Raw genomic sequence first — 24,496 nt, forward strand, 5'->3', positions numbered from 1 at the left:
TCTGTAATTTCTTTTTACATTATTGTGACAAAAATAGACAATCCAGGAAGAGGAAAGAATATCAGAGTTTCTAATGGAAAAAGTTGGAAGGAAAGTGAAGAATGGATAATATTTTCACTGACTGATTGGCAGTTCTAATTTTGTTCCACTTGCTCTCATGAAAGGATTGGTCCAAGCAGTTTTCCAAGCTGCAGCCCTCCTAGCTGACTGAAAATCACATTACTGCCCTCATGGGACATCAATATGATCCTGTGGTTTGTTGATGGGACTCAGTACTACCAGCTCAGACTACAAATCCTCTTCTTCTATTTTAGTCGGAGGCTGTAGCCTGGTCACTTAACCCGTAGTGTTTGAGTAAACACAAGAGTGAGGCATTGTTAATCGTTACAGAAGAAAACAACAATTTGAGGATTCAAGGAAATAAGTCTATTTACTATTCTTATTCTTAGCAGAGCTGTTACCTTATCTTAGTGAATTTACCATTAACAGTTCCTTTCATTTAATAAAAGCATACTTTTCTTTGAGCCATTATTTAAATTATGAAAACGATATTCTTGGCACCCATGTTGTATGCAGCCTTTCACATAAGGAAAACATAGTTGTAGTAGAATTCTTCCTGGATTAAAGTCAGACTGTACTGCACAGCCTTGCTTTTATTTCTTCTGTCGCACCTTAAATTATACATCAAGGTCATTTGCGTTATTTTTTTCAGTTTGAAGTGGTTGTCATGCTTTCTTTTAATGTTTTGCCACCATTTTCATTCCTATCTCAATAAAAATAAAAGTAACAGTTACTATATATAGCTTAATTTTAAAAATCTGCTTGGAATTTTATTTGTAAATGTTTAATTATGAAATTTATTGTCCCAGCCCTTATCTTTAGAATTTTTCGATCATGATAGCTATAAGATATAGTTGTGAAATGTAGAAAATAATGTGATATCCTTTAAGTATTGGACATAGCAAAGAAAAACACTACATTGACCTTCATGAGAATATTACAGATAAGTTTCAAAAAATTACAGCCAAGCATAGCGCATGTCTATAATCACAGCACTCTGGGAGGCTGAAGCAGCATGATCACAAGTTTGAGCTCAAGCTGGGCCACTTAGTGACTTAGGGAGACCCTTTTTAAAAATTTAAAATTAAAAAAAGAGGGGCAGAAAGGCTGGAGCGGTAGCTTACTGCAAAGGCACTAAGTTCAAAACTCCAGTACCACCAAAGAAAGGTAAGGTGACTAGACTAAATCTTCCCAATTTAATGACAGAACCAGAAATGATGTTAAGTCTCTGATGTTTGAGTAGCTCTCTGCTGCACACGTTTTTAAATTTAGAGACAAAGGAATTAGTTTGAGAGAAGTTCAGCAGCACTGTTAGAGGTGCTGTTGAGGTGGTCTGTGCTGAAGCCAAGTAGAGATTCCAGCACTTCATTCTTGCTCTTATATCTCTGATCTTGTCTAATAATTTTCATAAGTGTTTGAGTTAAAATAATTTTTATTGAATTGGAAAATATTTAGAGCCGGTGAGATAGCTCAGAGGACTGAAAGACCTGCTTAGGCAAGCTTAGGACAAGCGCAGGGACTGCCATTCGATCCCTGGCACCATATGCCACACCTGCCCCACACCCAGGGCGGGCCGAGCCAGCCAGAGTGGGGGGCATAGTGGCGCACACCTTCAGTCCCAGCACTGGGGAGGCTGAAAGCAGAAGGATCACCACAAGTCTGAGCTGTGTAGTGAGACCCTGCAACAACCAAATATGTTTAATAAAAGAAGAAAAATATCTAAATATAATACTAAGCCACACACATGGTTATAAGTACTCTCCCTACCACCTGTATGATATTTACATTTAAGTTCCTGATAGCTAAACTTAAGATGTTTTCTGTAAAAAAGAGGATCTGTATTTTGTGGATCCCACTAAGTGAGCTGAGAAGCAGAGGGCTATGAGATTGAAAGTTCCAATTGTGCATTGATTTGCTGGGTTAATCAGGCAGTTTCTTTTAAAAATAGTAAAAGTTAGATTGACCTTTCAACTGTTGTTATCAAACCTATGACCTACATGCCTCTGGCCATGTCTCTTAAACTTTTTAAGATTTATTTCAATGGGCTTTTTCAACAAAACACTTAAAGATTACATTAAAATGATGTAAATCAGTAAAAGAGAACAAACACTGGTACGTGTAGACAACACACAAAAAAATACTCTAAAAGTTTGTGCTTTCTTTTACTTGGAATTAATATGCAGTAAATAACAAAGTTTAGCCAAAAATTTGAGCAACTACACACCATCAGTATATCTCCTGCTGCATACCAAAAACACCCCTATTAATAATGGCCCATAAAGCCAGCCAGCTAGTTCAGCTGATAGAGCACCTGTTTAGGCAGACACAGAGACCAAGGTTCAATCCCCGGCATGCCGTGCTGGCCCCACCCCCAGGGAGCACTGATACAGCCACTGAAACTGGTCATGGTGGTACGCAACTGTAAAGCTAGCACTTGGGAGACTGAAAACAGGAGGATCACTATGCGTACGATCTGTGTAGTGAGACCCAGTACTAAATACATATAAAAGATAAAAATGGCCCATGAAGACCATCATCACAGTGATAGTGACAGTAAATATTGATAAAGGGTTTCTTTGTACCAGGGTACAGTATTTGCTTTGCTCATATTCACTGATTTAATATTCAGTAAAATTATTATCCTCATTTTACAAGTGGAGAGTAAGTAACTTTCCTCAAATCACATGAGTAAATAGCAAAAGCTATTTACTACAATAGGCTTAGATACATTGTAAGAATATTTTATAAAGATAAATTTAAAAATTGTACTTGGGCTGTGGTGAGAATTTGTTTTAAAATATGACATATTCACAAAAATATTTTTTAACCTGGAATTCCCACTAGACAATACATATTTTTAATTCTTTCTTTTTAATGTACATTAATCATCTCCCTTTAATTACTCTGGTTCCCTTTTCAACAGCTGCCTATAATTACTTTAACCAGTTTCTAAGAGGGACTTGTTAATATGATGGAATATTTGTAACTGCTTTAATTATATCACTCTACAGTGTCCAGTTGATATGCTGGTTGCCTTTTTTGTATGAACTGTTTGTGGTCCTTCTTAAGTCTTTATGTTATGCTACAGACCAAAAAATGAACTATTTCTTTCCTTATATTTTCACCAAAACACATTAAAAATCATGAAAGAAAGGGTCAGATTGCTTAGTAGGAAGAATGCCTTTGTAATTATGAGGTCTTTACAATTAAAAACATACATACATACATACTAATAAATAATATTTTAAGTATGCACACCAAAATAAATACCACTGCATATGTTTACTGCTAAGCATGCACAGACACACACATACACACAGAGTTTTGTGTTCCTCTATCATTTTAAACTTTACTTTGTCTTCTTAGGCTTAGTTCTTTCAGTGCTTGAGTATTTCTGCTTTTTTTTCTTCCACTGGCCCTCCTTGAGAAAACTTTTAATTTCTTGTAGCAGTACACAGCTCGGAGGCTCTTTGTCTTGGAGTTATGGAATCATCAGTTCCCCCAAAAAATAGCAGACATCTCTTCTTTGCTTCTCAGGATGCATGTACACATCTGTCTTCTGCATGCCAGAGCACATGTTAACATGGATTCACATTCCGTTATCTAATGAAAGAAATATAAGCAAGCCCAACAGCTGCCTTGAAAATATTCTAGGTGATTCAGTGCTTGAAAGCAACACCTTTAAAGATCTGTGGCTTGGTGGGTATATTTTTATTGTTTCATAGATTCTTATATCTAATATAGAAGCCTTTGTTTTACATTATTTTCCCTAATTTCAATGTTTTTGAAACTACTGAGTTCTCGGCCTCTCTTTTCTTTCACATATAAGATAGTACATAGTTCATGTAACCCAAACTATGTTAAAATGCTTTAATAGACTTTATCAATTATCATAAAGATTCTGCCTAAAACCAACTTTAATCAATTGTATAAACAAAGGAAGGAGGATAAAAGTATATGAATTATATGAATTATACTAAAAGTATATGAATTATACTAGTATGTCTTCAGTCAAGGAGCCTTCTTCATTTTCAAAAATCTTTGAAGGCTTCTCGTTGGAAATTCAAAACAATGATATGACCTTTTTATAACAACTTCTAAGAAACTAAAGGCATATCACATGACCAATACAATATATATTTCTATACCCACAGCAGTTTTGAAAATATATTTTATATTCAATCTATTTTTTAAAATACATGAATTCATAAGATTAAGATAAGTATGTATCTGAGAATAAGAAGGAATAGGGTACAAGAACATGCTTGTACCCTGGACTTGATCCCTAGCACTTAAAAAAAAGGATAAATGAAACTTATGAATTCTTTTAACTGAAAGATACAGAAATATTTGTTGATGCTAAGAGGCAGGACTGCTGTTGAATCAAGGCTTTTCTAACCCCTAAGGACTGTTCACCTAAGTACATGTGCAATGAGTTTGCAGCATATTGAAAACTGTCAGTGTCATTTGAACAAGTGATCTTTAGAAACAGAGTCAAATGCATCAGCGGTGAAAATAGTTCAGGTAGGCTGAGCTTAATAAAAGAAGTATTTAATCTAATACTTATAAGGAATGTTTTTATGTGGCAAAAAAAGAGATGAAATCTTAATTGTGTTTAGTGAAATCCTTTCAAGTTTTTCAATGCTTATAATTAAAGCAAAGAAAGGAAATTTTTATACCCAGTATAGCACAATAAGCTTCAGAAAATTTCTTCACATCCTTTTGATTATAAAGTTGGGTAAAGATCATCAGTAAGTAGTGGCTATTGTAAGGGTGTTTCAAGGAATAGTAATGCTATGAGCATACATTGGAGATTTTTGTATCATTGAAAATATGCTGAAAGTATCAGTTATTGATTAGTAAAGTGCCTTGGACATATAGCGGACCTCAGGATATTATGGACAAGTGAAATAACTTTCACATTTTTCTTTCTAGTTCTTTCATAGAAGATTGAAGTAATACACGTGTGAATGTGTGTGTACACATATTTCTACAACATTAAGATTTTCTGTCAGATCTGAATTATCTGTCAACAAATATATAGTCTATTTGTTTTAACATTCTAGTGACCTAAAATGCAGTAAATCATGAAAAGCTTATACATCATGAACAAGTAGGTTTCATCTCAGGGATGCAAGGATGGTTCAACATACCTAAACCAATGAGTGTAATACACAACACAAAAAGGACAAAATTCACATGGTCATATTAATATAGAAAAATCTTTTGACAAAAATCCAACAGCCCATTCATGATAGAAAAAAGAATAAACCTTGATGAAAATAGATATAGAAGACCTTATTGAGAGAGAGACAGAGAGATCCATATAGGAAAGGAAATAGTCAAACTATCACTATTTGTGGGTGACATGATCCTTTTCATAGAAGATCCAAAAACTTGCAATAAAAGACTTCTAGAATTAATAGCCAAATTCATCAATGTAGGATACAAAATCAGCACACAAAAGTAAAAAATCATTTTGACACTAATGATGAACTTACAGAAAAAAAAAAATTAAGAAAGCAAAAAAGTGTCAGCAAAACCCAAACTAAATAGAATGCTTAGAAATTAAATCAAGTAAGTGAGAAACCTCTACAAGGATAACTACAGTTCTCTGAAAGAAGAAAAGAAGAGAAGAAGAAGGAGAAAGAGGAGAAGGAGAAGACAACAACATTACAAAATGGAAAAACAACTTCTGTTCCCGACATGAAGAACCAACATTGTCAAAATGGCCACACTTCCAAAACTGAAATATAGACAAGGCAGTCTCAATCAAAGCACAAGTATTCCTTACAGAAATAGAGAAATGATCGTAAAATTCATACCAGAAGAGTCCCAGAATTGCATAAGCCATCCTGGGTAACAAGAGCAAAGGAGAATGTATCATAATCTTGAATTTCAAGATAGATATATATAGATATATAGATATTTGTTTGTTTTATACAGGGTCTCACTACACAGGTAGTGAACCTCCTGTCTCAGCCTCCCCAACACTGAGATTACAGGTGTGCACCACCACGCCTGGTTTTGGGACTGGCATGGTAGGCCCAGGGTTCCAACTCAGGTCTTTGCACTTGCCTGGGAGGTACTTAGACCACCAAGCTGTCCCCTAGCTCCAGATTTCAAGTTGCATTATCAAGTTACAATGATAAAAACAACCTGGTATTGACACAAAAATAGACACGTGAACCAAGAGAACAAAATAGAGAAGGCAGAAGCAACCCTAGACACATTCAGCTATCTTGTCTTTGGCAAAGGGGTCAAAAACAAGCTGGAGGAATGATAGCCTCATTAGCAAATGTGTACTGGGAAAACTGGTTATTGATATGCATAATGAAACTGGCCCCATATCTTTCACTATTTATTAAGCTAAAAACAAAATGGATCAAATATCTAATATTAAAATAGAAACATTAACCTTGCTAGAAGATAAACTAGAACTCTTGAAGACCTGTGCCTAGGCAAGGACTTTCTGCACAGAATCCCAGATGCACAAGAAATGAAATCAGAGATCAATAAATGGAATGATATCAATTTAAAATCTTTGCACAGCAAAGGAACCAACTGAATGAAGAGACAACACACAACATAGGAAACAAAAATTGACAGTTCCACCAAGGACAGAGGACTAATTGTTGATCATTAGCGAAATGTGAATTAAATAGAAAGTAGGGAGAGCTTTCACAAATACGAAAAGGAAAAAGAGTTGGAGCAAGACGGGGAGAAGAAGCTGTGTTATATACATATACAAAACCATGATAAATCGAATCATTATATAATGCAAATGTGTTATAGTAAAAATATTTTTTTAAAGGGGAGAAAACAAAATTTAGATTCCCTATTACTCCAGAAAGAATGGCTGTTATCAGGTAGTCAAATAATAAATGCTGAAGAAATTGATTATTCTTCAATAGGGAGAAGGACCTTTTCTACACTGTTGGTGGCAATGTAAACTGGTAGAACAAATGTGGCAATCAGTATGGAAATTCTTTAGAAAACTAAAAATAGAAATTCCATTTGACCCAACTACTTCCTTTCTAGGAATTTTCTCACGCTAAAACTACAGTGATAGGGGCCGGGGAGATGGCTCAGTGGAAGAAGTGCTTCCCTGCTAAGCACAAGGGCCTGAGTTCAATCCCCGGTTCCGCCAAAAAAAAAAAAACAGTGATACATGCATATCCACGTGCATAGCAGCATAGCTACTGTTGGAAATGACAACTTTGGCCATCCGCATATGAATGGATGAAGAAAATGTGCTTTTTACACCGGTGGAGTACCCCTCAGCTATGAAGAAGGATAAATACGAGTCATTTCCAGGAAAATGAATGCACCTGAAATCCATGCTGATTGAAATAAATAAGTCACATAAGCTTAAATATTGTATGTTTTCTTTTATATCAGGAACTCATTTAAATAACTGGGGAAAAAACGTAGAGAAATAGGAGACAGATTGATCTTTTCCAAGTAAGATGAGATCCAAGATATTTTGGCAGGGAGAGCAAAGGAATTTAAAATGAATTTTGGTATGTCATGAACATGTACCAACTACTCACAATGAATGTATTCATTATGTATCATAAGCATATACTAATTAAAAAATACAGAATAAGAAAATTTAAATTACCTTATTTAATTCATAGAGGCCAGCATATTAATCCCAGTTAAGCTGCCTTTCTGACCAGACTATCAGGATCTCATATCTTGCCATAGAGGCCTGCTGAAGTTTTCTTAATGGAAGAGTGTTTCAAAATAAGTTGTTCTAAATCAGTTTGCCACTAAACACTTTATTCTTGTACCACACTGTTTGAGAATCACAGCTGTGGACAGTAACTCCACAGTGGAAATGACCAAAAATGCCCTCTCAAGCCAGGCATCACCCTCACTAAAGAAGCAACTCAGAGCTGATGCCCAAAACTAACACAAATGTGTGGATTTTGCAGCGTTAAACACTTTTACTTACTCTTGTGGATTTATAAGCAATCTCCTCTGAAGAACTGTAATATAATTTGGAAAGCTATTTCCTCCTGGGTGACTTTACCTGTAAGCTTTTGTATGACAATTCTGTGATGGTTTATTGATGATACGATGCTATTATGAAGGATCCTTCTACCCCCAGCTCCTCTCCTCATACCCACATAACAACCCTTTTCCCGGTTGGCGCTGTAGGAAATGAGTAATGCTTAACCCATTTGTGTGATCAATTCACTTAAGCAGCTACTGTGAAATGTTAATCACAACTTTAATTTGTACTGCATTAGCATTTTGATTAACTTGTAGGCTTGCTAGTGCACTTGAAGCGCTTTTACTCATAGTTACAGCTCGGAAATGACTTTTTGATTAATTAAGTTTCTTAGCAGCTGAGCTTCCTGAATGCTAACCTTTTGGGGGTAAAAGTTTAGGAGAAAGTTACTATGAACAGCTGTTGCTATTGGAAGATTCTTCTAAATATACTCGCAGCATTTTAATTATTGACAAAATATTGTCATTACTCACAACTGACCTGAACCTTTACAGGAGTGGGCCTTTCTGTTAAGCAATATTTTCTCGGGCTTTCCATGATCATAAAACTTCTGGGAGCTCTTAAATAAATAGGCCATTGGCCAGCAGCTATTTAACAACTACCATTTTAATAAGCTGCCTAAGATGGATTTCTGTAAGTTTTGAAATAAATTTTAATTTGACAGTGGCCCTACATTTCCAAGGAAGAGTTTTTCTCTATGCTCCAAACCTACTTTCTCTCTGGTAGTAACATCTTACACACCTTAATGAAGTGTATTTGTAATAACAAAAACTGATATTAATACATTATTCACCAAAGTCTGTATTTAGTATTTGTCTACTGTCCTATTCTAGTCAAGAATCTCTCTCAATTCACCGTGTTAATTACCTCCAAACATCACCTCTCCTTCGGCTCCTCTCAATTGCTACAGCTTCTCAGAGTGTGGTAATCTCTATAGTGTTCTGCATTCCCTTGACATTGATTAATAACAACTTGAGTTTTACGCATATAGTTTCTCTCAATCTGGACTACATACCTTTTTTTTTAATTCTGATAATAGCACATTATCTTTGTGTCATTTAATTTTAACAGAAGTAGCAGCATCACCTACTGATTCCACCTTTGCTATGATTGTAGTTTCATGTGCTTCTGGTAATCCCTGTTCATTTACTAGATGAATTAAGATGACTATCAACAGATTTGGGTGGGAAAAGGTTTCTTAAATAAGAGCAAAGATCAAAGGAGGAAGAAGATAGACTGCAAGTTGATAAAGCTCTAAGAGGAAGAGACAGGCTGAAGCATTGTGTGTGTGTGTGTGTGTGTGTGTGTGTGTGTGTGTATTTCTGTATGTGTGTGTATTTCCATATGTGCATTGTGAAACCAGAGCCTTAACACTGATGGTTAAATTGACACAAATTTTGCATTGAACTTTAGATTTTAGAGGGAGAATGTTTAGGTTTGGTTTGGTTTGGTTTTGGCCTTGTCTCCTTTTGAGACATGATCTCTCTCTGTAACCTAGGCTGAGCTTGAACTTACTATGTAGTCTAAACTGATCTCAAACTCACAGAAATCCTCCTGCCTCAGCCTCCCCATTCCTGAGATTACTGGCAAGTGCCACCATTCTCAGTTGGAAAGGCTGAGACAGAAGGATCACTGTGAGTGTGAACTGCATATCGAGACCCTGTACCAAATAAATACATGAATACATAAATAAATGATTTTTAAAAAGAAAACTTGTATGGACAAAATTGTTTTGAGACAATTAAACATAATTTTGTCTGAGGGTATTTTTCCTCTGTAGGGATAAAAGAACAGATATAAGCCATCACAAATTCTTTGGAAAAAAGATAGTGCATCTGCAAGTCAGCAGAGGTAATGGAATGTAATTCAGTGAGCACATATCTGAAATTGGAAAGCTAAGATTAATCCTTAACTCCATTACTTTTACCATGCTAATTACATAGTATTCATGCTGTCATCATAGCTACTGTTGTCAAGGATTAAGTGAGAGCTACTAAAATGTTTTATGACCTGTATACCACTGTACAAATATTTTCATCAGACCATGCATGCATATTGCTACACATTCTGACTTTAGTTGTATAATTCACTGTTTGCATCTCTTCACAAGAGTTACATAGAATCTGCAGAACTCTACACAAAATAAAGAGTAATAGGTTGTCAAGTTTAAAGTGTTTGCTGTTAATAACCGATAATTACAAACGATAACATTAGCTGATTTTAATACACCTATTCTTTGAAGAAACAGTTACATCTCTGTGAACCTGTGGTTTAACTTAAATGCTAAGACCACACCTCATAAACTTGGAAAGTTGTCTTTAAATTCATGTGAGTTATACAGAATAATGTGTTTTATACATAGGTGCATGTACACAGCACCTTTTGATCACTGCCTCTCTCCTGTCCCTCCTGTCTTGCGTTGGTTCCCTTCCTCCTCTAATGGCCATTCAAGGGATTCTCAAGTAGACTCAGAATAAATGTCAAGGACACAAGTCGCATCCAAGTCATAAGCATGCATATGAGTTCAGGAGCTTCACACTCAAATTTTCTTCTGGAGATTGTGATTGATTGATTGATTGATTGATTGATTGATTGATTGATTTTTGATCTGTATTTTAGGGAAGGGCCTACAGGGTGTTCAGGGTCTCACTGCTAGATCGGAATTATAGTGATTCTCCCCTTCACAGCCTCCCAAGTGCTGGGGTTACAGGTGCACGCCACCACACTCAGTCTCAGTTGTCATCTCAGTGTGCCCCAGAGGTGGGGCTGGCACGGCAGGCCCAGGGATCCAACCCCCTGCCCCTACGCCTGCTTGCAGGCCCTTGAATCTGCTGAGCTATTTGGTGGCCCGAGATTGTGTTATCTTCTAAATTATCTTCTTTACGAATGTTTCACTTGTTCTTGGTGTGTCTTATTTGGCCTTTGCGTAATACCAAATAGTATATTCTTGATTTTCTGCCCAAGGATAAGTTCTAGGATGTGTGCCTCATGGCTCTCCTTGATTTTTGTCTTCCTTTCACCTTGTCCTTTTGTCCCTCCTGGTCATCTTCGCTCTATTAGCCATCTCCTTCACGTCACCCTTTTCACTGAAACTTGTTGGCTAATTCTTTTTAATTACCAATAATAATAGTTGGCATCCTTGTGTCTTTCCAACGGGTACTGGAATCTCTTGGCTTTTGGTTTTCCTGGATGGATACTCCATCAAAGTTCCGTCGTGTATCTCCTTCTACAAGCCACTGTGTCTTTTCACAGAAATCACCGACTGAATGTTACTGGGTTTGGAGTTGCTAGCCTCTCCTTCTAGAGTTAAATTCCAAGTTCTTCGCATTTTGAACAAAGAATTAAATAGAATGAGCAAAAAGAAGTGGAGTTTATTTGAAAAGACAATAAAGGGAAAAACTGACTCTGCTGGTTAAGCTAGAGCCAAGTAAAAGCGGGAAGAACAGGATGACATTCATCCTGGAGAAAGCAGGCAGACACTGTGAGGAAAGGCAGGAAAGCATGTGTTTCTTGTCGTCTGTGCCCTCTTATATTGCCCAAATCTGGAGGAAACACATGAGAATTCCTATTTACATGGTGCAGAGAGGCAGTGCTGGGATCCCACTCCTCAGACTGACTTCGGGTCTAGGCCATCCTACTGAAAACTGCTGCGTTCTTGCAAGAAGTCCACATGCAGGGCATGGGAGCTGTTCCGTGCGTGTGTTCTGGAATCTTGTAATTAACAGGTCACAGTTCCCAGCCGTCATTGCCACACCCTAATCTTTTGTATCACAACTACTTCTTTCTTCTCCTTCTATCTTATGTTAGGTTTTATTTCATTATCCACAGGTTTTTTTGTTTTTGTTTTTGTTTTTTTAGCTATCTCAAAATCTAGATCTCTAGCTCATCATAGTAGTCTCATAGTGACCTTTTAAACATAATAATCACATTCACCACATTTAATTTATAGCTGTTGTAGCCAATCCATTTCAGCTGCCACCTCCATGATATCGCCATCAGAGTCACTCCCTGGCCACAACACTTACACTAGTAAGTCAGGACATTCCTGACAATATAAACTGGAATTTCATCTTCTCTTCCTGATTCCTCAGGGAGGTCCTTTGTTCCCTAGTGACTTCACTTGCCATTCTAAGTAGCATTATCCCTGAAGTCGGCTATTTCAGTGATAAGGTCAGAGTAACCTACCTAATAAAATAATAAAATCTCTCACTTCGCTGGATAACTGTCACCATCTGAATTCTGTGCTTTTACACACAATTTATTAATTACTGCAATAAGCAATCATAGAACACTCCTGTCTCTACTACAAAGTTTTGCTATTGAAATTTATAGCTGTTCCAGTTTTTAGTCACAGTATCAGCTCTGCCCCACACTTAAACGTTTTTGTGCTCCTTTCCAGTTCTTTCTCCGCCAAGAGAAATACTCCACTATTTACAGAGATTCTTGACACCTTTGAGTATTAACACTGTCCGTTTCTCATGTCAAAGATTCTTTCTCTTCATTAACTCTTTGACTGAGATCTTCATGACCAATGGAACCAACCCCCTTTTTCAGGCCTGGCCCACACCCTTCTGTCGCAGAAACCCTTATCATCCTCTGAAAATAGAAGGGTCTTTGTACAGCTAACTATTATTTAGTATAAGCTACCTCTTATACCAAGGATATGATTATCCACCTACAGAGACAGAAAGGAAACTTTGTAAAGGAAATCACACAGGAAGAGTATATTGGCATTTTCTTCCTGAAAGACTAAAGCTCACACAGAAAATAAAACAGAAGCCTTAAAAAATATGTAATCAGTTACAGGTGGCATGCACCTGTAACTGTACAATGAAGACTGAGGCAGATCAAGTTGAAGGCCAGCCTGGACTGTCTAGTCTCAAAAAAAAAAAAAACAACGCACCAAACAAACCCCATTTTTCAGATAAGGAAAATGAACACAGATAGATAAGTTTGCCCAAGGTTTTTCAGTTAGCTTAGAGGCCTAAAACTCTAAACGCTGCAGTACTTTTCCTATTATACTGCTGTTGCTTCAAGCCTGTACCAATTACTCACAATTTATACTGTTTATACTTTATGCAGTCTCTTAAGTCAAACCTCAATATTTAATAGTTCCACATTGTGTGGATTTAATCAACCATAGATTGAAAATATTAGGGGGAAAAACTGGCTCTTTTTCTCATTATTTCCTAAATAATATAGTATCACAACTGTTTACATAATGTTTGTATCATATAAGTAAAGATTATTTAAAGTATACTGTAGGTGATACACAAGTTATACCCAAAACATTATGTCATTTTAAATAAAGAAATGTAATTATTTATGGATTTTGGTGCACCCTTGCACAGTCTTCTGAACCAACCCCACAAAGAAGCTGGCAGATGTTACCATCTAGAATGCCCACTCCTCTTAACATAGGTAATCAAACTGACAACCTCTTTCAAAATCTGTACACCTTCCCCTTATCCTGCACTTCCCAGGCTTTGTACTATGCTGGTTAAAGCAAGTCTTGTGTGGTCAGGATCTACAGAACTTGAATGTGCCCATTTACCAGAGCTACGCATGCTTAGATCGGCCTCTTTTGCTCTTGGGGCCGTGCTAGCTTTATCTGTAGAATAAACTTATATTCAGTATCTTAAATAAAATGTTCACCTGAGTTGACAAATAGTAGACAGTCATCCATTCTCATCCTGATTATTTTGTCAGTGCCCACGAGAGTCCTTTGGTCCCCCTCCTCCATTATCCTTTCCTGCCTTCCCAGACCTCTCTCCTGGTAACTCCTTTCTACTACATAGCTGTTCACTGTGATTCTTGGCTGTCCACTTTATTTCCAGGATTTCAGACTACACACTGCTATTCTACTTTCTATCTAGAGCTAGTTGTCACCTAGAACTTCTTGCCTGGCTCATAGCACCTCAGTTAAATATATTCAAACCCAAATTCGTCATCTTTCCAACCCATCTTTGTTTAAATGATAGACTGCCATACTGTTCCTGTTAATTCTTTTTTTTTTTTTTTTTTTTTTTCGAATGCCTTCAGGGCAGGTTTGGCTGACTTGAGTTTTGGGGATCGAACCACAGCAACCTGAGCCCTGAGCCCGACTGCTTTGTTGAAGCAGCCACTTAAAGAACTGAGCTCAGGGGCAGACCCCTGTTCCTGTTAATTCTGATAAGGTTTTAGTTTAGTGTTATTTTTGTAAATGAATACAGTACTAAAAATCACATTTTCACTCGGTCATGGCTGGAGTAATAAAGAATTCTGAATCAGCAATCCACTGAAGTTGATTCCCCTTGGTAGAAGAAAGTCTCATGCAGAGTCAACCACTGTCCACATTTCTGCTATACTAAAAATTATCAGAGAATTGTCTGATTGTAGTGTGCCAAGGAAAAGTGGGTAAGAGGTAAAGTAGATTAAATACTTGCTTAACGTCAGTGCTATGCTGAGCTTCTAAAGAATGCCAGAGTTGTTTCTTCTCCATATTTAAAGCAACCTTTTGTTGTTGAGTATCAGATATTTCTATCAGATTCTGAGGTGAGCTGGGAGGCTTAACCATCACCCAGCTGATGCCAAAGCCAGGATCTGAGAAAGCATGTCTAGTGTCCTTATTGGCCAGGAAAATACTATAAAAAGTAGTGAAATCCAGAGAGTCCTCCCTACATGTAGCCATACACAGGTGCACTGGTATCTGCTGTGAGGCTTCTCAGACCAGTAACGTAGACCATCCCTATCCTCAACCCTGGCAGTTACGACCCTGAACAGCAACTAGGGTTCATGCACTTAAACTGAGAATCAGACCCACATCCTCCAGTTTGGCTTGAGCTGCAGGATCTGTCTTTGGCCTTTTCTCCTGGATTTCTTGTGAACCACACCTCTCCTGATAAACCACTCTGCCTGTCCCATGCATCTGCCCCCAACCTAGCAGGCGTTGTGCCTCTATGACTGCCCAGGTTAGAAATTGACATCAAAATGATCAAAGGAAACCTGACTTACAAATCATGGACTGTTTTAGGGTGTTCTTTTTATCTTATCATAGAAGAACTTTAAAACAGACGTCTATTAGGATCACTGTGTAGCAGGCAATATGTTGGTACCTCACAAATAAAGGACTTTGAAGTGACTTGAGAGGCTCAGCCATATAATCCAGGTGTTACCAAAGCCAGCCTCTAAGGAAGAGCATATATTGGTCCATATTTGCCAGGGAAAACTATAAAAGATAGGTCTTTATCCTCAAAGAATTGCTAGGAGATAGGCCTTTCCGAAAATGAGAAACTTGGGTTCAGAAGGGTAATTTCCTCACATTTATATGTTGTAAAAAGAAAATTAGCATACAAAACTATACTGTCTCATATCAAGGCTTATGTTTTATCTTCTGTTCTATAATGTGTTTTGTAGATGTGCAGTGGCTTAGAATATTGTGATCACAGTAGATTTTTACCTGTATTATTTAATACAAATATTTTTAATGTACTTTGTTAGAGGTGGAGTTACAAAGAATAAGCCCAGATTCTTGTGATCATGGAGCTTGTAGCCCAAAGGGAAGATGTGTGAGCAGAGAATTCCAGTTGGATGGTGATGGGGCACTACAAGAGCAGAGGGGCTGGAAGGGAAAGGGCTCACCTGCCTGGGAGAGTCAGGGGAGTGCCATGGTTTACTCCCTCAGTTGTGTGGGTGATGAATGGGAACTTCCCAGGTGGACAAAGCAGAAAGAACAGTATTTTTTAAATTTAAAATGAGGGTAAATTTGAGGAAATACTAGTAATCTTATACAGCTGCACAGTGCAGAGGGGAAGGTGTCAAAAATAAAAAAGACCAGATAGATTATAGGGTGCTGACTGCCATGTAGAGAAGCATTAGTTTTTGTTTAACACCATCGAAAAAAATTTAAGCAAAGGAAAGACATAATCAATTTTACCTTTAAATAATTTAGTTGGTAGGCCAGATGTGACAGCACATACCTATAGTCCCAGCACTTGGACAGCTGAGGTAAAAGGACCACCCTAAGTCTGAGTCCTGCCTGAGTTATGTAGTGAGTTCTAGGCCAGCTTGGATTATGTAATAAGACCCTGTTTTAAAAAGTATTGATTAAAGAAAAGTTAGATGAAAATAAGGATAAAGTAATATTTACAATATTCCAGGTGAGAAAAAAAAGTGGAGGTCTACTCTAGGAGAAGTAGAAAAGAGAAGAGAGGATAGAAGCATGAGGGAGTGGCTAAGCCAAGAACTACGTGCCAAGATGTGCTTCGCCACATGTGGGCGGTCACAGTCTTTTTGCCATACCAAGCTATGCATCTGCTCACTTACTTTTTCATAGAATCAAACTGAGATAAAGAACAGTTTTCAATTCATGGTAAGGTTTTTCATTTGCCTCATGAAAAGCACTACACATGATTTTTTTCTTTTTTTACATTTTCATATCTGGATCATACAATGAAAAGTTGTGGGGAACTCATAAATTTTATAAAAATCTTTCAACTTTTTCATGGAAACTTCAAAGTTAAAAACATATGGTTCATCCATCCAACTCTTCCAGTATGTGAGCTTTGGTCTGGAAGTTATTTCCAGTCAAGTGGTAGTGTAAAATCACCAGTAAAATTGCCATAGTTACTCTTCATTCTAACATCATCATAGAACAGCCTGAGTTATAATTACTCATTCCTCTTGTCCCTTTCCCTAAACAAAACGCAAGAGTTATGAGTTGTGAACTACTTTTTTTGTTTTGTCTAGGAGCATCATTCACTATAACCTATTTATTTCACAGACTCCAAAGAAAAGCATAATATTCTGCTTTGGGAGTAAAAGGAAAGTTATGTGTTTTTCCCTAGATTTATTAAACATGTACATTCATATATGTATATACATGCATATGCCATATACATATGAATATTAACATACATGCTATGTACATATTTACGTACATACATAAGTATACTGACATTCAGGTTTATAGGTAGAGATATGTGGCCAGAAAAAAAAATGGGTGCTAAAAACCATTTTGACCATTCTATCATATTAATCATAGTTTCCAAAAACTTTAATTCATTTTCTTGTAATGTACATAAAGAAATCATAGATCCATTTGGCCAGATGTTCTTTTAAAACTTTTTTATGTTTTGTAAGCTAGAGAACACAAAACTAGAAATCTAGACCTTACAAGGAACATGTGCCTGCATCAGTGGTACTAAGAATTATGACAAATCAGTTTAACTAGCATAGACCAAAGTCATTTCTAAAATCAAATCAGTTTTGTACAAGAATTTATAACTGTTTTACTGAAAGTGCATGTTTTTTATTACAGTGTTGCTGTGTGAAATCATTTGCTAGGTATATTCCAAAATAAGGGCATACAGTCCTAAAACTGTCTAAAAAAACCTCTGCCTAAGATCATGATATTAACTATGTGTCTGTAAGTCAGCATTTTCCAGAATCTAATTTAATTGAAATAGCTTTGCCTGTGTAAACTACTCCTTTGTTTAAATAAGATTTCACTGTTTAGTTTTGCCTTAAGCAAATGCAGCCTTTTGTTTGTTCATAGAACATTAGATTAAACGTATAGACTAATATGAATAGCTGCTCCTCATTCCACATGTACGCCTGGCAGTTGCCCCTTCACTACCATGTGGTATGTTATTGTCAATGAGAACCACTGCTTCTTCATTAGCCTGCTCTTTGGGAAAATAAATTTTTGGCAAGAAAACCTATTTCTTTACTATTATCAATTTTAAATTGCAAGAGTACATGAGGTATACTTTCTAAATGCAGCCGCTAATACTCTTGATTCAGTGAATTATATAGGTATTTGCTCTCAAAGTACACTGAGCTTTTCTCTTGCTGGTTAATGGTTTTATCTAGCTATCTTTGCTGCCCTAAAAAAGCTTAGTATCTGGTCCTTTGTAAGAAGCGATGTATAGTATAATAAACGCCATGAGAGAGTCACTTTGTTTCCCTCCTGCCACTGTAATTTTCTGGTTTTATTCTGATAAATAGTGATTTCAAGATATGATGCTTGGTTTTTCCAGTGCAGAGATGCAGAGGAAAAGTGCTGTGATTCTTGTGATGTGTACACTCTCTCTTGCTCTTCATTTCAGGCAATGCTGGACGTGGCTGCAAATCAGGGCTGGCTGGTGACTGCCCTGAATATAACCAACCTGGTTCAGATGGTAGTGCAGGGCCGGTGGCTAAAAGATTCCTCTCTTCTTACACTACCAAACATAGAGCAGCACCATCTTCACCTTTTCAGGTAATTAATTTTCAGTGTATTTTTTTCAATTTCAAAAAAAATCTTTTTTTTTTTTTAAGCAGATGGGGCACAGTGGTCCTGGGCATTACACTCATAGTCTCGTGCCTGCTAGGCCCTGCTCCAGCACTCAGGTATACCACAACTTCCCTCCAAAACATATTTAAGTGTATATAGCTCATGACATTTTTATAGTGTAAATGCCCATTTCCCAGAGAGAGACATGGTAGTGTCATAACATTCCCACTGAGAGTTTGATCATCAGTCCTAAGCTGAATCATACGTCATTTTTACCTTCTATCTACATTGATTTCCAATTGTAGCACTAAAAACTTTCTTCTCCTCTCTTCTCTTTTCTTCTCTTTTCTTCCCTTCTTTCCTCTTCTTTTTGAAACTGGCCTCAAACTTACGGTGATCTTCTTTTAGCTTCCTGAATACTAAGATTATAGAACATCTGGCTTTGTTTTGGTTTGTTATACTTTTATTCTAATTGCATGTATTCCTTTACAGTATCATTCTTCATTTAAGAAGTAATTTGCAACCTAAAGTAAAGTAAATCATTAGTTTCTGTTTCTGTGGAGAGACCGGAAATCCATTGTTGAAAGTGAATTGTACATCTATACAGTATCTAAAACTAGGTATTTGTATATGGTAGAAGCTCCAAATATGACCTATGTATAAAAGAATAGTTTGAGCTAGCATCGAAGTATTTAACTCTTAATTTCATGTACGTGGCTCCAAATATTTTACTAAGGGAAAGGATAGCACATGCTACAAGTAGGGTTGGCAGTGTTTAACCGAAAATATTTTATTCAAGTATTTCACACCAACTGAGAGATACTTTGCAGTGAGTATGTTCATACACAGTCTTGAAGATAAGAAAGCATTCTGGTTGCCACTTGACATTATGTACCACGTGGCTCTTGTCAGCTCAACCAAGGGTGGCCATCATTTGAGGCCTGTAGCTACAGATGCCAACAAGAGCCTCAGGCACACACGCCCTCCTCAGCAAGGTCCTTCATTTGATTCAAGTCTATTGGGCTCAGGGCAGTTATCTCCACGATACTTGAAGCTGTAGCATGAGATGACCCTGGGAATAAACACACATTCGGAGAGTGGGTCATACCAGCAACAGGTGGCATGTGAAGAAGGCAAATGCCTCATGTGTGTCTGCAGCTGTTTCAGGAGCCCTTCCAGAGTGGTACTAAATGTTATGGGAGTTGGGTTTCAGCAGTAAAGAAGGCACATGAATATACCACACCACATAGCATACAAGTCTGTTTTGGAAGCTACTTCGGGCTAGGCAATTCAATTCTCCTTTCTTGTCACCTTTAAAAGTGGCAAATGATAACTTCAGCTATGTCTTCTTCTTATTCTTAGAATTTAGGTGGGCTTTTTTCCTGAGATCAAATATAGCATGCTATATATCTGAAAGATTCTCAAAGCATACTTCTAAATTTTATGTTGCCAATAACTTTATTCCAATAGTTTTATTAAAGATATCTGCCTACATAATTAAAAACATGTTAGGGCTCTGTGTCTGTACTTCATTCACATAGAAGAATCATTCACATGAATGCCATTCTGTAGAGACCCCCCCCCCACTGTGTGTAAACCTGAGTTATTTTTGGAGCTGACACACTATCTATAATTCATGGTGGTTTTTTTTCTTTTTTGTTTTTTTTTTCCAGAACCAGGAATTGAAGCCATCTCCCCGGCCCCAGATTTTTTTTGTAGCACTAGTGATACTGTATTTGGTTGATACTTCAAGGATACTACCTAATACTGAAAGTTTAATATAACTGCCTATAAAAAGTTATAGCTTAATTGTTTTAAGTGTTTAAATTGTACAAACCACTGTTGTCGTAAAATCTCAGTTGCAAAGTGGAGGAATTATTTTGTTGTATTGGTATTATTTCTTAGGAAATGGAAGCCAGTTGTAAAGGGCCCACAGGCTAGGTGCAGAACCTCCATTGAGTGCCTTCCTGAGCTGATCCAGGCCTGTGGAGGGAAAGACCATGTATTCAGCTCTATCGTGGAGAAGGAGCTCCAGGCTGCAAAAACAAAGCAGGTAAGCCATCTTTTGCATGTGTTGAGAACTTCCTTAGTCTCTTAGAAAATTGTATCAAGAGTTTCCCAACTTTAGGCATGGGATTCTGAAGTCAAGCTCACCTGAGTCTAAATTGTCTTCTGCTATTTTCTAACCGTATCTCTGAATTTAAAAGCATTTTGTCTGTCTATAAAGTCCTTGTGAAAGTTAAACAAAATAAGTGTTGTTTAAATTTTTTATATTTTCTTGACATAGAATAAAAACTCAATATATGATACTAAAAATAACAGCAGATAGTATAAATAGTAGTATTGGCATCTTTAGAAATTATTTCAGTATAATAAAAACAAGTTGGCTTATCTCACTAGGCTGCCTAACCTAGGGGCCTCTACTCCTTTCTTCATGATACTCTTTACAATGATACTCTTTACACTTGGGCGTAAATGCTTGTTTGTGCCTTCCTGTTAGTTACTTCATTGTTCTAAATTCTAATGTGTTTATTTAGATAAACTGTTTATTCAAAAGCCATGCAACTAATAGAGTTAATTCTGTGTTGTGAAAGGTACCATGGTCAAGATATGTAGTATAATATATTGATTGGTCTATGCAGGTATTAATGAAAATCCTAAACTATGCCATTTTTTGAGCAAGACTTAGAAAAAGTATGTCAGGCATTAATGTCTGATTGTTCAGTTTCTGTTGAATCCAAAATTGGCACAAATTTTAAATATTCATAATAATTTCTACATTTCTACCTCAATTCTCATTAAAATTATGAATAAAAATAGTAGGTTTAAATCAAAGCAAGCCTTCTGTTATCAACAACAGATTTCTAATATAACATATATAGATTTCAAGCCAAGTTTTATATATGAAAAATTAGAACATTGTTATAATTAGTTCAGGGAGAACTCAGAAGTAAACTTACTTAATTTATTTGCATAAATTGCCATTCTGTTATCTTTAAAACCAAATGCAAATTGGCTCTGTCTGATATGATGATGGTTATTTGGCTCAAAAGTGCTTCAATTTGCAGAGCAATCTGGTGTCAGCTCTGCAGTGAGGCGATCCCAGGTAACATACAAATCCTGAATTATTCCAGAAATTAGTATGTTTAAAGCATCAATTTAAGTGCTAATTGCAGTAGTAATGAGAAAAAGCAGTACGACTGTGAGATTTGCATCTTCTACCCCATCAGTATGCCTGGAACGGCTGCTGACTGGCAGAGGATTTGGCTGCTAATTAAATAATTGTATGCATGGCAGTGCTCTTGCCTGATTCAATAGATGAAGATTAATCCTCAGATAAATATGTTTGGCTGGTATTGAAATATCTTAGCAGTTTCTTTAAAAATAGCTCATGTTGTCTATACATAAATACATATACCCAATAATTATATGTGTACACACTGTAGGTTTACAATAATATTAAATGCAACAAAAAGATTATGTGTGTGTGTGTGTGTGTGTGTGTATCTCCAATTATTTATTTTAAAACACATATCTAGAAAGGACTTTTGGAAACTTTAGAAGGTAAAAATCCCATTGAATTGCTAGCAGAAAACAATATACTAATAAGTAATTTCATGATACAAGTAAAAGAACATATCAAATTTACATTATATGGTAAAACTACTTGTATTGTCTCACGGAATTTCATGCTGTACCTACATCATGTATCTAAGTATCCTCTTGACACAGTTCCATATGGACCAGTCTTAGAACATCAAGTGGTTCAATTTCTGTACTCAGTTAGCTGTTGGTTCTAGTAGAGTAAAGACCATCATTTGTCCTTGAAGTACATTCTTTAGCTTGACTATGTAAAAATCTAGTTACAGTCATAATTTAAGATTTATAAGACATGGTACAGGATTGGAGTGAATGGGAAAAATTGCACTATATTTACAGTTTTTAAATTCCTAAGGGCTACTTCATTTCAATTGCATATACTCAGCAGCAATAAAGTCTTAGCAAATGGGAAATCAAAGTCTATCTGGAAATATATATTACTTTGATGGAAATGGAATAAAAAGAAAACCAAAATTAAAATACCTGCATACCTTTTAAAAACTGCCTTTGGAGGTTAACAGCTGATTAAATAGTCAGTCTATTAAGAAATTTTCTTGACTGATAGTGATAGTGCAACGTGACTATAAATATTAGGAAAAAGTAGCAGTTACCTAAGAACCTCGTTTATTATGTTGCATTCTTTCCATTGATCTAAGAATTTATGTATTCAACATTATTGAGTACTTAGTATTTAAATTCTGATCACTCGAACAGCAAGAATCAAATTGGTAGAATATTTCTATTCTTTTAAAGTACGTTATTTTAATTGATACTCCTTATAGGGTTTATATCTAGAAGGAAGCCTAGACTTACAGTATTCTCTATGATACATAGATCTTTCAGGATAAATACAGTGAGTTTGAAATATGAACAAAAGTTTATATAATACATTGTCAGTGTATGATACTGACATTGATAATTAAATCACACATTTTTTTTTTATTTTTACACAGAAGTGTAGAAACCTAACCATATACAGCATTGTAGCAGGACAGTCTCACAACACCCCTTTTCCTGTCTCCTGCCTTCATTCACCACCCCTTTCCTTTTTAAACAAACATCTACCCAAGAGACAACACGGCAGCAACCAGCATGTCGTGACAAGCAACACATATTCAGAAGACCAGAATAACAGACACTCCAAGCATGACCCTACTATTACACATTGCTATCTTCAGTGCAGTTGCTTAGTTCACAGGTATCAGCATATATAATTAGTCAAGGTGAGAATCCTACCAATTAACTGCTAGTTTCGAAAACCTGCTGAAGATTCTCAGGATCACTGCCTTGCCTATCTTGTGAGTACAAATGTAGGCCTTTGCCCCTGTCATGTTTCCCAGTTTTTCTCCTTGCCCTTTCCTCATTGTCCAGTCCTCAAGTTCTTGCTTTCCTTTTAATTGTGTTATACCTATTTGTATTTCTTCTTTTGAGTTCTTATGCTAGGAGACTATATGATATTTATACATGTAGGTCTAGTTTATTTCACTTATGAATATATCAAGTGGCATCCACTTAAATATGAAGGCTTTGAGTTCATCATTCTTTATAGCTGAGTAATACTCCATTGTGTAAAAATACCACATGTTTTTTATCCATTCCTCAGGTGATGGGCATCTTGGTTGTTTCCAAGATTTGACTATCACAAATTGTGCTGCTATAAACATAGGAACACATATATCGCTATGATATGATATTTTCAGTTCCTCCGGGAAAATTCCCAGTAGGGGAATAGCTGGTTTGAATGGGATTTCCAGTCCTAGTTAAATGACAAATACTTTAAATAGCCTTTATATACCCTAACTACAGTAATGCTCTTTAAGAGACATGTAAGTGTTAGAGTCAGTATTTCTCTAGAACAGACAAGTTCAATCATAAACATTTTTAATTTCATTCACCATAAAATTGATATAACTGGTTGTCACTCAGTATCAGTAGGGATTTACAATAAAGAGGTTATAAGTTTAGATAAAGAGAAATCTTTCCTGTAGTTGTTTAAAAGAACTTTAAGAAGATTAAAAGCACACTGTAGTTTGTATTAGTGTCAGTATCTTGGTTGTAATTTTGTACTGTAGAATTGAAAAATGCTACTTTTGGTACAACAGAATAGTGCCAAGAATCTTTTTTATTATGATTTCATTGGACTCAGAATTAATCTCAGAATTAAAAGATTGATTTTCTAAAATCAATTATTTATTAGTTGTTCATTGCATTCCACATTAACTAATTAACTAAAATTTTTCTTTATTTCCCTTTCATTTTTATTCAGACATGGAATTTTTTATCTCGCTTGCCAGTGATAAATGTGGGCCTGAGTGTTAAAGGCTCATGGGATGATTTAGTTGAGGGACATAATGAACTGTCTGTGTCAACACAGCCTGCAGACCAGCGAGATGACAACAGATGGATCAGATTGCATGCTGACCAGGAGTATGTGCTTCAAGTCAGTTTGCAGAGAATACGCTTTGGGTTCTGCAAGGTACAGTATTTGGTTTCCATTCTCAGATATTCACACCAGATACCAACATGCACTACCACACATACCTTTTGCATGACTAATGTGT

General features: G+C 36.4%; 1 protein-coding gene across 1 annotated transcript in view; it reads left to right on the top strand.

Moving 5' to 3' along the window:
* The window catches only part of Ascc3 (activating signal cointegrator 1 complex subunit 3), a 382,010-nt gene that overhangs the window by 351,736 nt on the left and 5,778 nt on the right, over positions 1-24,496 (top strand). Inside the window, exons 38-40 of the mRNA XM_004648215.3 lie at positions 18,169-18,320; positions 20,241-20,388; positions 24,202-24,411. Of these exons, the coding sequence (XP_004648272.1) occupies positions 18,169-18,320; positions 20,241-20,388; positions 24,202-24,411 (510 nt within the window). The remainder of the gene's footprint in view (positions 1-18,168; positions 18,321-20,240; positions 20,389-24,201; positions 24,412-24,496) is intronic.

The sequence above is a fragment of the Octodon degus genome, unplaced genomic scaffold (genome assembly GCF_000260255.1).
Source record: "Octodon degus isolate 3935 unplaced genomic scaffold, OctDeg1.0 scaffold00362, whole genome shotgun sequence".
Classification (NCBI taxonomy): Eukaryota; Metazoa; Chordata; class Mammalia; order Rodentia; family Octodontidae; genus Octodon; species Octodon degus.